This window comes from Hermetia illucens, chromosome 3, assembly GCF_905115235.1.
Source record: "Hermetia illucens chromosome 3, iHerIll2.2.curated.20191125, whole genome shotgun sequence".
NCBI classification, from domain to species: Eukaryota; Metazoa; Arthropoda; class Insecta; order Diptera; family Stratiomyidae; genus Hermetia; species Hermetia illucens.
Window position 1 is genome coordinate 116293901 of NC_051851.1, and position 14859 is coordinate 116308759.

Here is a 14859-nt window from a genome sequence, read left to right on the forward strand (position 1 = left end):
AATTAACAGTTTCATTAAATTAAGACTAGAGACCCTGTCAGCGATGGTTTTGATTGCTTTACCATATTCAAATTGTACACCATGTAAAAAATCGCGCAACAGGCAATGTAACTGCTCGCATGTCACAGCAACCTCGACATCCATCACGATCATAAATTCACCTTTAGGAAGCTTCCCCAAGAGCACCAGAGTTCACCATCCTGCTGAGGATATAATGTCATAAATGCATGACAATGACCCTAAACACACAATTCATTCCAGTTACAGAGTAACAAGCTCAGTTTCATTTAAGCCTCATTGAGCAATCAATATCACTGATGAGGATTTGGGTAATGACAAAGAAATGATTAGCAATACAACACACACATGCAAGTGTCAGGACGCTGTCGCGAGGTGACCGTCTGGGAACAAAACTCTTACAATTGCAGCTTGCGGAGAAGAATAGGAACTTTTCTGCTTCCATAGATTTGCTCATAAAATTACACCAAGAAAGCAGTGAAAAACATTGAATCCAAGCAGATCTCTTTCCATATTTTATTCTATTTCAAATAAATAGAATGAACACATTTATATATTATACTCTAAAAACAATTTAATAGTAACATATATGCCAATTACAAAAAAAATACATTATTCTACATGTGGTGTCCTTAATTATCGGTACACATATCGGTATATACAGAAAGCAACGAATGGGAAATACTCTACTGAACAACTGTCTTCCATATAATTGGCTCTATAAATGTATTGGTCATTGTCCGAATTGTACGTTTCACATTGAACTTCCTTAGAAAGTAACTTTCAAACAGTATTTGCTTATTTTAAATTATATTTGCCAAGTCATGTCGAAGGTTTAATTCGCATTCTTACGAAAGTGGAATATTTTTTACGAAAACAGATCCTTATACTATTAAGTATATACACAAGTTCCAAAGAACTAAACATATGGATTTTGTTACGAATACATCATTATTTATTCCTTGAATTCTCGATCGCCTGAATTGAGTTCTACGAGTTCGTGAGGTTCGCCATGTTCCTTTGAAAGAGAGGAGAATTTCAGTAACATCGAGATACAAGTGTGGTGCTACAATTTAACTTACTTTGTCCAACCGGTTCAAATCATTTTGCGACAATTTGTTAACCAGAATTGTGCCGAAAGCATCGCAGACTACGTTGATTGTTGTGCGGAATCGATCCCTTTAAAGTAAATAAAATGTTAGAATTCTCAAATAAGACTTCATTAAATCTTAGCTAATCTCGCGGTGTTCCTAGCTATTAAATTATTTTAAATAATTAAGACTTGCCTTTTTTTTCGCTAGTAATATTTGTTAACCTTGCAAATACCGATATTAGGAGAACCACTTGTTCCCTTCATCAGTGCTGGAAGTCTTGGATTTGTAGCATTGCTGAAGGGAGCAAGTGAAGAAAAGGCAAGTCTTAACTATTTCAAATTACTTGATTAAATGTTTCTACCAATAAAAAGTATTTCAGTCAAAGTAGAAATAACGGAAAAGTGTTTAAAATGGTTAAAATATATTTTTCTAACAAACAAAAGGGCTTGTAGCCACAGCGTATATCAATTCGAGGTGCAAAACTATTTCCTTTAGTCAGATATTGACAAAGTGTGTTCCTACGGTAAAATAGGCAGTTTTGATCTACTCTTCCAGTAAAATTTGAAAATATATAATAGTAATATAATAGTTGAATAGAGGTTTTGTATATTCAGGCCTAGATTAAGGAGGTTATCCCGTGTGAAGGCCGTTTCTTTTTGGCTTTCTTTAGAATTTTTTGTGAAGAACTGGATAAAGATACAAACACGAATTTTTCACCATAGATTTATTAATATCTTGAGCGTGCATAGTAATTTTTCCAGCCCGATCGCATAGTTCGTTATTGAAATACAGAGCAATTAATACACCCATCTCCAAAAAAAGTGTTTTTCTGCTGCCAAGTTAGAGGCTGCTGTGATCATCTTAAAGAAAAAAAGTAAACGGCATTTTAATGTATAGACTTAACTACACCCAGCAAACTAGGATTATTAAAAAATATTAAAAGCTAAATTTTTGGTGCCGTGTTAAACTTTTTTTTTGTGAATTTTGAGGTTTTTCACAACTACTGAATGAATTGCAATTCTCCTAGTTCGCGGGCCGTAGAAATATGCTCTGAATAAGTCCTTAAAATTTCAATGTTGAATACATTTTGAGCTATGGTGGCAGCCGTTTTTCAACATGCAGTTTTGAGAAAAACCATTTAAAAAGTAGAATGCGATTTTTAGCCATAAAACCTTAACTGACTATTAAACTGCTATACCTAATCCATAAACCTTTGGTTTCTTCAAGGAACACATGTATAGCCTTGGCTTCAATTCTTGTCCTTTTAGCGAAGTCATTCGAACGTCATTCGGACCGATAAATACGTGCTTTATTATCGCGATCGACATAAATCTGGCATGTGGCTTATCACGTTTTTAACATTATAATTTCCAAACGACACCGAATATCAAAAAACAACTTTACCCATATATTCTACACTATATCTAGATACAATTGATGCCAAAAAAAAGTTCAATTCCGCGGATCCGACACACGGGATGACTCCCTTAACCAGTACAGGTATCCTTCAAATGGAAACATACTTTTTTTCATATAACCATTTATGATAAATACTTACAATAACCAATCGACTGCAACGATCAGCGTGATATCAGAGGATGGGAGTCCCACTGTATCCAACACCATCACCATGGTAACAAGTCCGGCTTGCGGAATGCCTGCTGCACCAATAGAAGCCGCTGTAGCGGTTATACTGCAATCAGAGAAAAGATATTTTCAAATTGGTTTTTTAATGGAAGGTCATCCAACGTACCTCACAGCTACGATTGTTCCGAATGAATATGAGACTCCTCTAAACTGAGCGATGAACAAAGCGGCGACAGCTTCATACAAGGCAGTTCCGTCCATGTTAATTGTAGCACCGACCGGAATTACGAAACGAGTAACTCGTGGATCCATTCCCATTGAATCCAGACAATTGATTGTTATTGGCATTGTTGCTGAACTTGATCCCGTTCCAAAAGCAGTGGCAATGACTTGGGTCATCTTTCCAATGTATTTGTATGGGAATTGCCGTGTTGCAACGAAGAACATCATGGGAATCGTACCTAGAAATATGATTTTCAGTTGAGGATGGTGTAAACCACTAGATAACCCTTTCTGACCATTAAGTCATCTTTGTTGGAAATACTCACCCAAACCATGAATGATAAGTCCCAACATGACCGTCATGAAATAGAATCCAAGTTGGGACACCACAACAGCCAACGATTCCATCTCAATCAGCTTTGCAGTGACAAGGAAATATACGCCCAGAGGACTTATCCTGAAAGATAATTATTCGATTAGCATTGAACAAAAATAAATTGTTAAAAAATCCAGTTGAGTAGTATTTTGAGAGGGTTACTTTCGGATAACTAACTACTATGTAGAAGTTGGTTATTCGCGGCGCTTTCACTTGAAGCGATTTATATGAGTTCTTTGATGGTTAAGAACTTTTAATTTAATCCTTTAATTTGTCAATTAATTATATAATTCGAGAGCACAGCTGCCTTACTCTTAGTCAGTGGTAATATTTTAACCACATGAAGGAAGCCTCGGAAAGGGATGAAAATAAAAGCGAAGGGACCTGACAGTAACGATGACAGCAGGGTCAAGAATATTAGGCTGACTATCTTACCCAGGTCATTTCTAGAGTAAATACTAACTCGTGAGAAGCAGGAAGAATCAAAAATCGAAAACTAGTGTTCCCCGGGGTAAACTTTACACCAGGTCTGAAGCTGGTAAACTTCACGACAGAGGAGATGACAGAATTGTCTAAGACGTTAGTGCATAATTTGCCGGGCCGCTGGAATCAGAGCTTCTAAAGTTTCTAAACTTGCAGATTGCCCATAATTAATACCCCGATTTGGTCCAGGCCGGCATTAAGTTGATGCGGACTTAGGACCCCATAATTCTCAAAAAAAAATATTTTCACATCGATGCGCAGTTATGGAGAGTGTTTACAAACAAAGCAAAAGATAAAGAGAAACTGCTCATGATCAAGGTTATTGACCGAGCTTTGGGGGCAGATACAATAATATCTCGGTGCATGTGTACATGGAAGAAAGTGAATATACGGAAGTTTTCTGCACCGCTGGCTCAAAAACAGAAGAGGGTTCTGAAGCCGAAATCAACCTCTCGAATAAAAATGAGAAGTGGGCTTTTCCTTTGAGACAATATGCCACGGGTGATTGACGAGCGGTTGAAAGGCAGGCGCATCGCAATCTGCAGTAATAGCCCAGGTGCATTGAGGGCATTGAGTAGTTCTTTGATCACCTCAGAAATCGTTCAGAAATGCAGAACCCGCTTGAACTCTATCTCTAGATTCAATTCGGTGGAACTACTCTGGGTACCTGGTCAATGCGGCGTAGAGGGAAATGAAATCTCGGATGCTGTAGCGAAAAAGGGGTCAATCTCTCCTATGCCAAGTCTGTCTTCAAAAACTGGGAACAAGCTTGCCACAATGACAGGTGGCAGAGTCTAAATGCTGCTCTACATACCAAACTTTTCCGGCCAGAACCGAACATGCGTACCGCAAAGTTTATCCTGTCGAAAAGCAAGAGGACTTGCAGGTGTATTGTGGGCATTTTGACAGGCCATAATTCACTAGCTGGGCATATGTGCAGAACAGAAATTATTAAAGATGATACGTGCCCCTCCTGTAATGAGGAAGCGGAATCCACGGAGCATTTCCTATGTGAATGTCCCGCCTATCGACGCATCGGGCATCAGATCTTTGGTGGCGATGTTCTCCAGTTGCGACGGGTAGCATCACATCCACTAACGGAAATCCTGCAATACGTTAACGAATTCGGAATATTCCGTTAAGCGTGGGTGGTAAGTACAATGGGCCAACACGGCCTGAGTGCTCAGAAGCTGTAGCTTCTGCCCCACTACATGTACACACACACACAACAGTTAACTCAGGTGTGATCACATTGTTACGCTTCAAGGTCTAAATTCGAGTGGATTTTTTGCGCCAATTATTATTATCTTAAAATATGGTAATCTACACTCGAAAAAATATTGATGCAAATTTACCCTTATTATATGAGGCACCTGAATACCTCATATTTGAGAAATAAAATTACAGTCTGGTGTATTTTGAAAATTTACACAATAAATGTGGTCATAAAATGCGCTCAAATGGGTGTAAAATTAAAGGTATTTTTGTCATATATATAGTGTACATTTCCTTAAAAAAGTGTATTTTTAATCATGGTTTATGCAATATGTGCAGCATGAGAATATTCATTAAACATAAATACCTTCACGGTAATGTATCGTGCCTTGATAGTAACTATCGATGTAGAGTGCTTAATTCCAACACTTTGTACTCCCAATGTGAACCTTTCAGATATCTCTAAAAAACATTCATTTGAAGTGAGACTGTTTAATAAACCTTTATTGCCTATAGCACTGGTCCACTCCACACAGCATGACATCAAAGAAAAGCTCCCGTTAACTTGATGATGCATGTTGTTAAGTTACTTTTTAAAATTTGTATTCATACAAAATGCCCGTGTCTGGCAATTGAATACGAAAATTAAGAAAATCAAGTCTAAATCAAATTTTATTGACAGATCATAAACAGGAACATAATCAAGAACGTTACTTCATCTCCTGGCGCATTACTTGAATTTGTATAGTAGAAACAAAGCATTGCACGTGTTCCACGTAATGAGTTGTGGTTCAAATTTTTTTGCGCATTTACTGTGGTGTCAGTGTTATGTATGTAACCTAATCCGCAAATTTGCAATGATATTGATGATTGATGCCTAGAAAATGAATTTTCCATCTTGTATGTAGTCGTCCTGATAGTATAAATACGTTGGTCTCCGTTTCCTATGATGGGTTAGGTGGCAAAAATATTCAGGCCCTCGATTTATTACATTGAATAATATACTAAGTTAGCTAGCACACCTTATTGAAACAACAATAGCTCTCCTACTACAATAAATATTTACTACGTAATAAATATTGGTTGTAGGAGGAGAATTACTGTTTTTCAATACACACGTGCAAATAATTGTGAAACTATTCATTTGAGCTAGCGTAGCTTTTGCCAAGTTGATAGCAATTTTTTTCGGTCTTAAAGCCGTTCAGTAGTTCAATGCAAATAAATGTTAACGCTCTAGAAGATTTAATGTAGATTGGAGGTTAAAGGAGATCTTTTATTAACAACTTGAGACTCTGAATTTTTTATTAAATTCCAACCTTCTTTTCGCATAAAACATGAGATTTGTCCTCCACATAGGCCGACAAGATGAAACAATGGCCGCGAAATTGAGTGGAAGCGAAAAATTGAAAACTTGAAGGACGAAGCACAGTATTGCCTGATAGATCGTGAGCATGTTAAGTAGTGTGAAAAGTGAAGTTAAGTAGAAGGCACAAATAAGGAAGAACCACGAAAAGGTGACTATTCAAGGAACGACTTACTCATGAGAAAATCTTATCCGATTTGCGCAAAAATCAAATCAAAATCAAAATGAATTTTGTAGAAAATCCAAAGTGTGTATAAAAATTTTCTGAATATTATATAAAACGAAAAAGTCTTTTGGTCTTTATATGTTTTTAGACATTGTCGAATATTAGTTCAATGACGAAAATTTACTGTTCTGGAACTAAGTGACCAAGGGCAAGTCAGCAACGAATATAATATCTACCAAGGATGTTTTCGGCAGTGAAGGGTTAAAAGAGTGTTTATCCAAAAGAGATCTAGTCTCACTGTGCTTTCTTAGATTACAATCAAACTGGTGGACATATTACTGAAATAGAAGTTTTTCAAATGCTTTAGATATTGTGGGAAGAATGCTTATCGGTTTCTACGATTTGATTTGACCGGCATTCTTTCCAGGTTTTGAATTCATGGTTACAAGTGCATTCATCCAACAATTTGGAAAACATCCAATTCTCAAAATTGCATTGAAGATATAGCACAGCAATTTGAGGCCTTTATTGGCAGCTGTTTCAACATAGAAAAAGTGATTAAACCCTGATCAATTTCTGGGGTTAGCTTTTCTGTAATAATATTTTGAACTCCTTTTCAGCATATTTGCAGGTTGTTCAGGTTGGTGCACTGGGAAGTTCAAATGGCACTTGACTGTCGATTATTTTGAATATTTCTTCCAAGTAAGCTGCGAATGGTCTGTCTTCGTCCTCATTGTTTTTCGCCCTGTGATCTATTGATCTTTTTGGCTGCTTTCCACAGCAAATAGTCGCTAGATAGAGTAGCAGGTAGCCCATCCAGATATCATTTTATATCAGATTTATTCGAATATTTGAGCATTATCTATGTGCTCATCTTTTGTTGCGCAAAAACTTTAAGCTTGTGGCGGCTTGCAGTATAATTTCAACAGAGGATATAATAGGATCTAGTAAGTTCATTTGACAACATCTGCAAGAATCTGGATGAAGTCCTTACTGGTTACTTCCAGTGCCAGCGCATAGTGCTTGAACTGTCATTCAATCAAAATAACTGATCCGCCTCTGAATTTCTCTCCAAGGTGTTTAGCATCATAAAATATGTAGCCAAGAGTATTGAACTTATTACTTATTTCCGTGAGATGGGTTCCCAATATTAGAAAGATCTAATATATATTAGAAATAGATATCAGAAATATCTAAGAAAAGAATAACTTCGTATATGTGTTGGCCATTCGAATTCCAATATGCAATTCTGATGGTATTTATTTTTTATTTAAAAGGATCTGCAGCATCGTATTTCGTTTTTTTATTAGCTTCTAGATCATGTTGCTATACTGTTGAATAATGTTCCTACACTGATTTATATTATTAGATACTGTAGCGAGAATCGAAGATAGTTCTGGCTGTGAACTTTCTGAGAACACGAGTGAACAGGAGAAATATGTATACATGTGTGTAATGTATGTATGCAAAAAATTTAATATAAGCAGCACATAAAAAAATTATTTTTTGGGATCTGGAAACCAATTCAATAAAGGCTGGGGAAAAAAGCCAATGCGCCGACTCAAAAAAGGCAGGAGCGCCACCTAGTAATAAGAGTGATTACGAACAAAAATTTAATGAAGAAATAATAAATAGGGGCTGCAAAGTCAAGAATAATACAGAGTGCTCTTAGGTATGTTTCTCCGTTGAATATAAGAATAAAGCATTCAGAATTCTATACGATTTAGCAAAAACAAAAACAAATCGAAACTTACCAAATAACCCAAGATGTAATAATCATCATTGCTTCACTTAGTGTGACGAAAAAATCTTGTAAAGGTTGTCCCTTTTCTCTAAGCTTTCCAATAGTTACTCCTAAGGCAATACTAAACATTACCAAGCCTAACACATTCGTTGTAGCGTGCATGGTTCCTTTCATTTCATATTCTTCCAGAGGAACTAGAAAGAGCAAAAGCGAGGTTTGCATTGGAATGAGGGATTACAAAAAAAAATTACTTACGATCATCTGATGAATTCGCTGGTTTGATCAATTCAGTACGATACTGGAAGGAAAGAAAAAAAATGTAAGTGTGTGAGTGTTAAGTTTAAATGAAGAATGGAGCACAATAAAATTTTAATCTTTTCTAAAATCATATTGGAGCCCTTCTTGCCAACAGATTAACTGATTATCGCTGGAAACCATTTCAGTTTTAAACGGCATATAAAAAATGGGAATTACCAGTATTGGCCTAAAAAACAATCTGAAATATAACGCTGTGTGTTTTGGTTACAACATACTCCATTGCAGACTACTCAAAAATTGCAGGAACTTTTGAAATAAAATCACCAACTAGGCGGGAAATATCAATTTTCTCATACCAGCCCTTCTCTGAACGACCTCTCTCCATAAAAAAATTATAATGCCAGCTGAGCCATCTTTCTTTACGATAATGCAAACCAACATATCATCATCATCAACGGCGCAACAACCGGTATCCGGTCTAGGCCTGTCTTAATAAGGAACTCCAGACATCCCGGTTTTGCGCCGAGGTCCACCAATTCGATATCCCTAAAAGCTGTCTGGCGTCCTGGCCCACGCCATCGCTCCATCTTAGGCAGGGTCTGCCTCGTCTTCTTTTCCTACCATAGATATTGCCCTTATATACTTTCCGGGTGGGATCATCTTCATCCATACGGATTAAGTGACCCGCCCACCGTAACCTATTGAGCCGGATTTTATCCACAACCGGACGGTCATGGTATCGCTCATAGATTTCGTCATTGTGTAGGCTACGGAATCGTCCATCCTCATGTAGGGGGCCAAAAATTCTTCGGAGGATTCTTCTCTTGAACGCGGCCAAGAGTTCGCAATTTTTCTTGCTAAGAACCCAAGTTTCCGAGGAATACATAAGGACTGGCAAGATCATAGTCTTGTACAGTAAGAGCTTTGACCCTATGGTGAGACGTTTCGAGCGGAACAGTCTTTGTAAGCTGAAGTAGGCTCTGTTGGCTGACAACAACCGTGCGCGGATTTCATCATCGTAGTTGTTATCGGTTGTGATTTTCGACCCTAGATAGGAGAAATTGTCAACGGTCTCAAAGTTGTATTCTCCTATCCTTATTCTTGTTCGTGCTTGTGTTTGACCAGTGCGGTTTGATGTTGTTGGTTGATTCGTCTTCGGTGCTGACGTTGCCACCATGTATTTTGTCTTGCCTTCATTGATGTGCAGCCCAAGATCTCGCGCCGCCTGCTCGATCTGGATGAAGGCAGTTTGAACGTCTCGGGTGGTTCTTCCCATGATGTCGATATCGTCAGCATAGGCCAGTAGTTGGGTGGACTTGAAAAGGATCGTACCTCTTGCATTCACCTCAGCATCACGGATCACCTTCTCGAGGGCCAGGTTAAAGAGGACGCATGATAGCGCATCCCCTTGTCGTAGACCGTTGTTGATGTCGAATGGTCTTGAGAGTGATCCTGCTGCTTTTATCTGGCCTCGCACATTGGTCAGGGTCAGCCTAGTCAGTCTTATTAATTTCGTCGGGATACTGAATTCTCTCATGGCCGTGTACAGTTTTACCCTGGCTATGCTATCATAGGCGGCTTTAAAGTCGATGAACAGATGGTGCAATTGTTGTCCATATTCCAACAGTTTTTCCATCGCCTGCCGCAGAGAGAAAATCTTATCTGTTGCTGATTTGCCTGGAGTGAAGCCTCTTTGGTATGGGCCAATGATGTTCTGGGCGTATGGGGCTATCCGGCCTAGCAAGATAGTGGAGAATATCTTATAAATGGTACTCAGCAACGTGATACCAACAAACCAACATATAGTTTTCATAACTCGGCAAGAGGTTCAAGTACACGATTCAAATAAGAAATTCTGTCCCATTCAACATAGTCCTGTGAACTTTCCTCATTGAATTTCTGATCGCAAACACAGTTACACTTGATGCGCATTTGAGGCACAAATTTCACAGAGATCCTACATCCACCAGAAAAATGGCAAATAATGTGCGCAGTAATCGATTTGGAAGATGTTTCTTTCAGTAACGAAGCTCATTTCGACTTGCACGGGAATGACCTTACGGTGGTACACTACTAAGAACTCGAGGAACACGCATTCGGCATCTGTAACTTCTGCTCGCATCACTCTGTGGTGTGCAATTTCCGCCAAATTAAGATTGTTTTTTCAGCTTATTAGATCCTCGGGAGATCCAAATAAAAATAGCTATTTCCCTTTTAAAGTTTTGTGGAAAGAAAAATTTATTAAAATCGATCATATGTCTTTCTGCCTGCGTTTTCCCGAAGAGCAAAATCCAGCTTAGATTGACATCTGTAGTCGGGGAATGGTAAGCAGGACTACTGGTTGAAACCTACCCTGCATTCTTTGCGCTCCGCAGCAGAACCACCGTTTTGTATTGCTTCATGATGTTGCTTAGTCGTCAACTACTTTTCCCATTTGGATTAGCTGTTGCTACTTATTACTTACTTATTTGGAGGAATTCTCTTCGGCACCTCCATCCCGCTTCCACCTTTTTTTAGCCGCTAATATCCCACCATGTAACTTACCACTTATCCACTGTTAAATGGACTCAAGTTCAGTTTCGACATTTTGTTGGGGGCAGGTGAAATACCGGTACGGTCACAGGTGCTTCCGGTACCCCCATATCGTCAGGCTTACCTGCAAGTTATCTATTTCTGTGATGTTGAGTTCTAATTCTATTGCCGCATAGAGAAGAATTTAGCTGATGAGTTAAAGTTCAGTTTCAAGTTGAAAGTTGCTTCCAGATATTTAAGTGATAGCTGAGAGCGAATGACGTGTTCGCCGAAACTAATTTGATCAGTTTTCCTTCTTTGGAATTTCATTGGAACTGTTACATGTTTAGAATGTTGACACACCTAATGATCGGCATAAACTTTTGTCATGTCAATTTTACCGGGAAAGATCCTCCTTTTAGGCAAGATGTGAGCACCCGTACAAAAGTTCTGCATGCTGTTTTAATTGTCAGTTTCAGCGTCGATTAATGCCTAGGGCTGTGTTATCTCGAAGTCTTTTCGTTGCGTTCAGAATCTCGCCTCCAATTTTTAAAGGAACGTCTTCGGCACTTATTGTTACCATACACTGTCACACAAATTGCGCAATGCATGCTGTTCTGCAATAACTTGCCAATGTATGGCCACTTTTGATAAGTTGCGCAAATACTTGACGAATTTCATACAAATCTTTTGCACCTTGCACTGTGTATGGGCATGTTGTCCTTCGTTGCACAATATTTTTCACTTGCCTGCTGAATTATAATGATAGTAAATTGAATTTTCAACCCTATCTTCGGTGGAAGTGGAAAATTTATGCAGCGGAAGGGGGAGGTGTCAATCTTCAAACCCGAATACACATAGGGTTCATCTTCCTTAAAAAGTAATGACCTCTCAGTGTAGTTTTCTTGATGTCATCGTGGTGAAGTCTGAATTTTCAAATATATCCCATAAGAGAGATGGGATGGGGAAGGATTGAAGGTTTGCGATTTAAAAGCCATGACTACTTAAGGGGATCATCCCGTGTGAAGGCCAGTTTTTCCCCGCTTTTTTAGAATTTTTTTGTGAAGAAATAGATAAAGGTAAAAATGCGAATTTTTCACCATATGTTTATTGTCTTATCTTGAGCAGACGTAGTAATTTTTGCAGCACGATAGCGTAGTCCATTATTGAAATACAGGGCAATTTATGCACCCATCTCCAAAAAGGTATTTTTCTGCTGCCACGCTAGAGGGCGTTGTGATCGTCTGAGAGAAAAAATGTAAACGGCAACGTCGCAATCCAAGATTATTAAAAAATATTGAAAGCTAAATTTTTGATGCGGTGTTAAACTTTTTTTTTGTGAATTTTGACGTTTTTTCAAAGCTTCTTTCATGAATAAAAAAAAAATTATTGAATGAATCGCAATTATCCTAGTTAGCGGAATTTAGAAATGAATAAATCCTGAAAATTTCAAAGAATTTCGTTGGATCAATTTTGGGCTATGGTGGCAGAAGCTTTTCAACATGTGGTTTCGAGAAAAACGCATTTAAAAAGTAGAATGCGATTTTTAACAATAAAATCTTAACCGACCATTAATCTGCTATACCTAGTCCATAAACCTTATCTTTCTTAAAGAAACACAAGTAAAGCCTTGGCTTCAATTCTTATGATTTTAGCGAAGTCATTCGAACGTCATTCGACCGATAAATACGATAGGGCGTTCGACATAAACCTGGTATGTGACATTTCACCTGTTTAACACTGTAATTTTTGAAGGACTCCGAATATCAAAAAACCACTTTGCCCACTACTATTCTTGTACACTTATCTAGATGCAATTAAAGCCAAAAATAAATCGATTCCTTGGATCCGACACACGGGATGACCCCCTTAAAGTGAGGCGATATTCATAACAAAACGTTGGCAGTTTTAAATGAGAGTACGAAGGGAGGTGCGGGAGGCCCTCTCGCTCAAATCCCGCTGACGAACTTAAAAGCGAGCTATTCAGTTCAGGGTTGCCGACTAGTCATAGAGTGTCTGCGATTTAGAAGCTTTGTCCTCTAATTACTCAGCTATCCGGACACAGAATCTTTACATCCTACAAAAAGTTGACCTGCAGAATTAGTTTGAAAAGTAATGGCTTATGCGCAATTCAAAGTGGATTTTTTCGAGGAATATGCACTTCCTCCAAAAACGTTTACCATTAGAATTATACAAACGAAACTTCTTTATCAATACTCAATTATTTATTATTATCAGTGCTACAAAGAAAATATGAATCTAAATAACTTTCACTTCGAAATTCTCGATTTACATATGAACATCATCTAATTCAATTCATTTCATTCCTACCTCGCAAGTATGTGATTTTTTGAACCTATTCCATCTTTAGCGCAGTGCATAAAAGACTTAGACTTAGGCTTAGATATCGTTCCTACTTTTGCAATTCAAATAAATTGAATAATTTGATAACTCAAACGGCTAATTTTTATGAATAAACTGACCCAAGCGAGCGGACATTGTATATTTCCAGTTGAACATTGGTCTGGCTTTGTTTAGTAAACACATCTGCAAGACGTGCAGAATAATTTTATATTTTTTTTTTCGCAAATGAAAGTCGAACTATTTGACTGATTGAGGGATAGAAATCTGCGAATTTTAAAATATCACTACTACCGAAACGACACTATAATCCTGATGGGGGATCTGGATGACAAGGTGGGCTCTGACAACACCTTGCTCGGACATGAGATGGGGAGGATCTAATTAACCTTAACAACAGCGGGGTGCCCTTTTTAAATTTCCGCGACTTTGATCCTTTTTCATCGTCGGCGTACTGTTCCAATACAGGGCCTGTCATAAGATCAGTTAAGCTTCGACAGACCGGATAAGAACATCTAATCAAATAGATCATGCCGCAATTAGCAGTAAATTTAAGAGTTGTCTAAATCTGCTGGTCGCCTAAATTAGTTTGCGTGTCGCTATTGCAACTGCTCGCAGAAGAAAAGAGTGTCTGTCAAATTTAATAAGGATCATTCCCGCGATCCGCCTGTCGTCCAGCATTGGGAAAACTTTCTTGCTAGGGAAGCGACACAATGTTTAAACAACGCACCTGATAATATTGATATTTCAATGGTCCTGTGAAGGAAGTTAACGGTGGGCCTATTATCCAGAATGATAAGTCGCTAAGTAGATATGAGGAGCACTTCACTACGATTTCAAATCGTATAACAACATTCCGGTCAAACTAATAGCTATTATCAGAGCCACTTATGACTTATGCATCGAGAAAGGAATTTTAAATTCAAAGCGGAACCCGGCTAAATTGCATTTTATCACGGATACCGTTTCTTCTTCGTATCGGTGGCATTCTTTGTACTGATTTGGCTGGAAAGCATTGAAGACTTCAATAAACAAGGTCATCCTTCCTCAAACACCTTGACTATGCTGATGTCATCTGGTTGCTCTCACCAAGGATCTTCGGTAAACGGCTCTAAACTTGGAGGTAGAATTGGATTGAAGATAAACATCAACAAAACCAAAGTTATCAGTCTGACTGCTCGTTGAACTCTATTTGCAAAATATCGAAGCTATTGTTTAATTTATACGTCCAAAAGTGTTCTTTCTACAGACGTGTCTGGATGGCTCAAGTGGTTTAAGTGCTGGGCAGTCGTTGCGGAAAGTAGCCGTGAGCAAGTGATAAGCTCACAGCAGCGAGGCAAACATAACAGAATGGTTGCAAGCTAATCAACATTAGGTCACACAACATCCTTAAAAGTGAGAAGATATCACAGAAATGTGAGTCTAGAGCCGTTTTATCATGGATAGGGGCTAAAGCAACTG

At 38.3% G+C, this 14859-nt stretch overlaps 1 protein-coding gene across 5 annotated transcripts in view; it reads right to left on the reverse strand.

Moving 5' to 3' along the window:
- Positions 1-510: 510 nt before the first annotated feature.
- Positions 511-14859, reverse strand: part of LOC119650873 (excitatory amino acid transporter 1) — a 186330-nt gene continuing 171981 nt past the window's right edge. For all 5 annotated transcript variants that reach the window (XM_038054037.1, XM_038054039.1, XM_038054036.1 and 2 more), the window contains 7 exons: positions 8524-8566; positions 8279-8462; positions 3248-3378; positions 2866-3160; positions 2671-2805; positions 1101-1197; positions 511-1036 (listed from right to left, as the gene is read on the reverse strand). In XM_038054037.1, coding sequence (XP_037909965.1) covers positions 974-1036; positions 1101-1197; positions 2671-2805; positions 2866-3160; positions 3248-3378; positions 8279-8462; positions 8524-8566 — 948 coding nt within the window. In that variant the 3' untranslated portion in view covers positions 511-973. The remainder of the gene's footprint in view (positions 1037-1100; positions 1198-2670; positions 2806-2865; positions 3161-3247; positions 3379-8278; positions 8463-8523; positions 8567-14859) is intronic.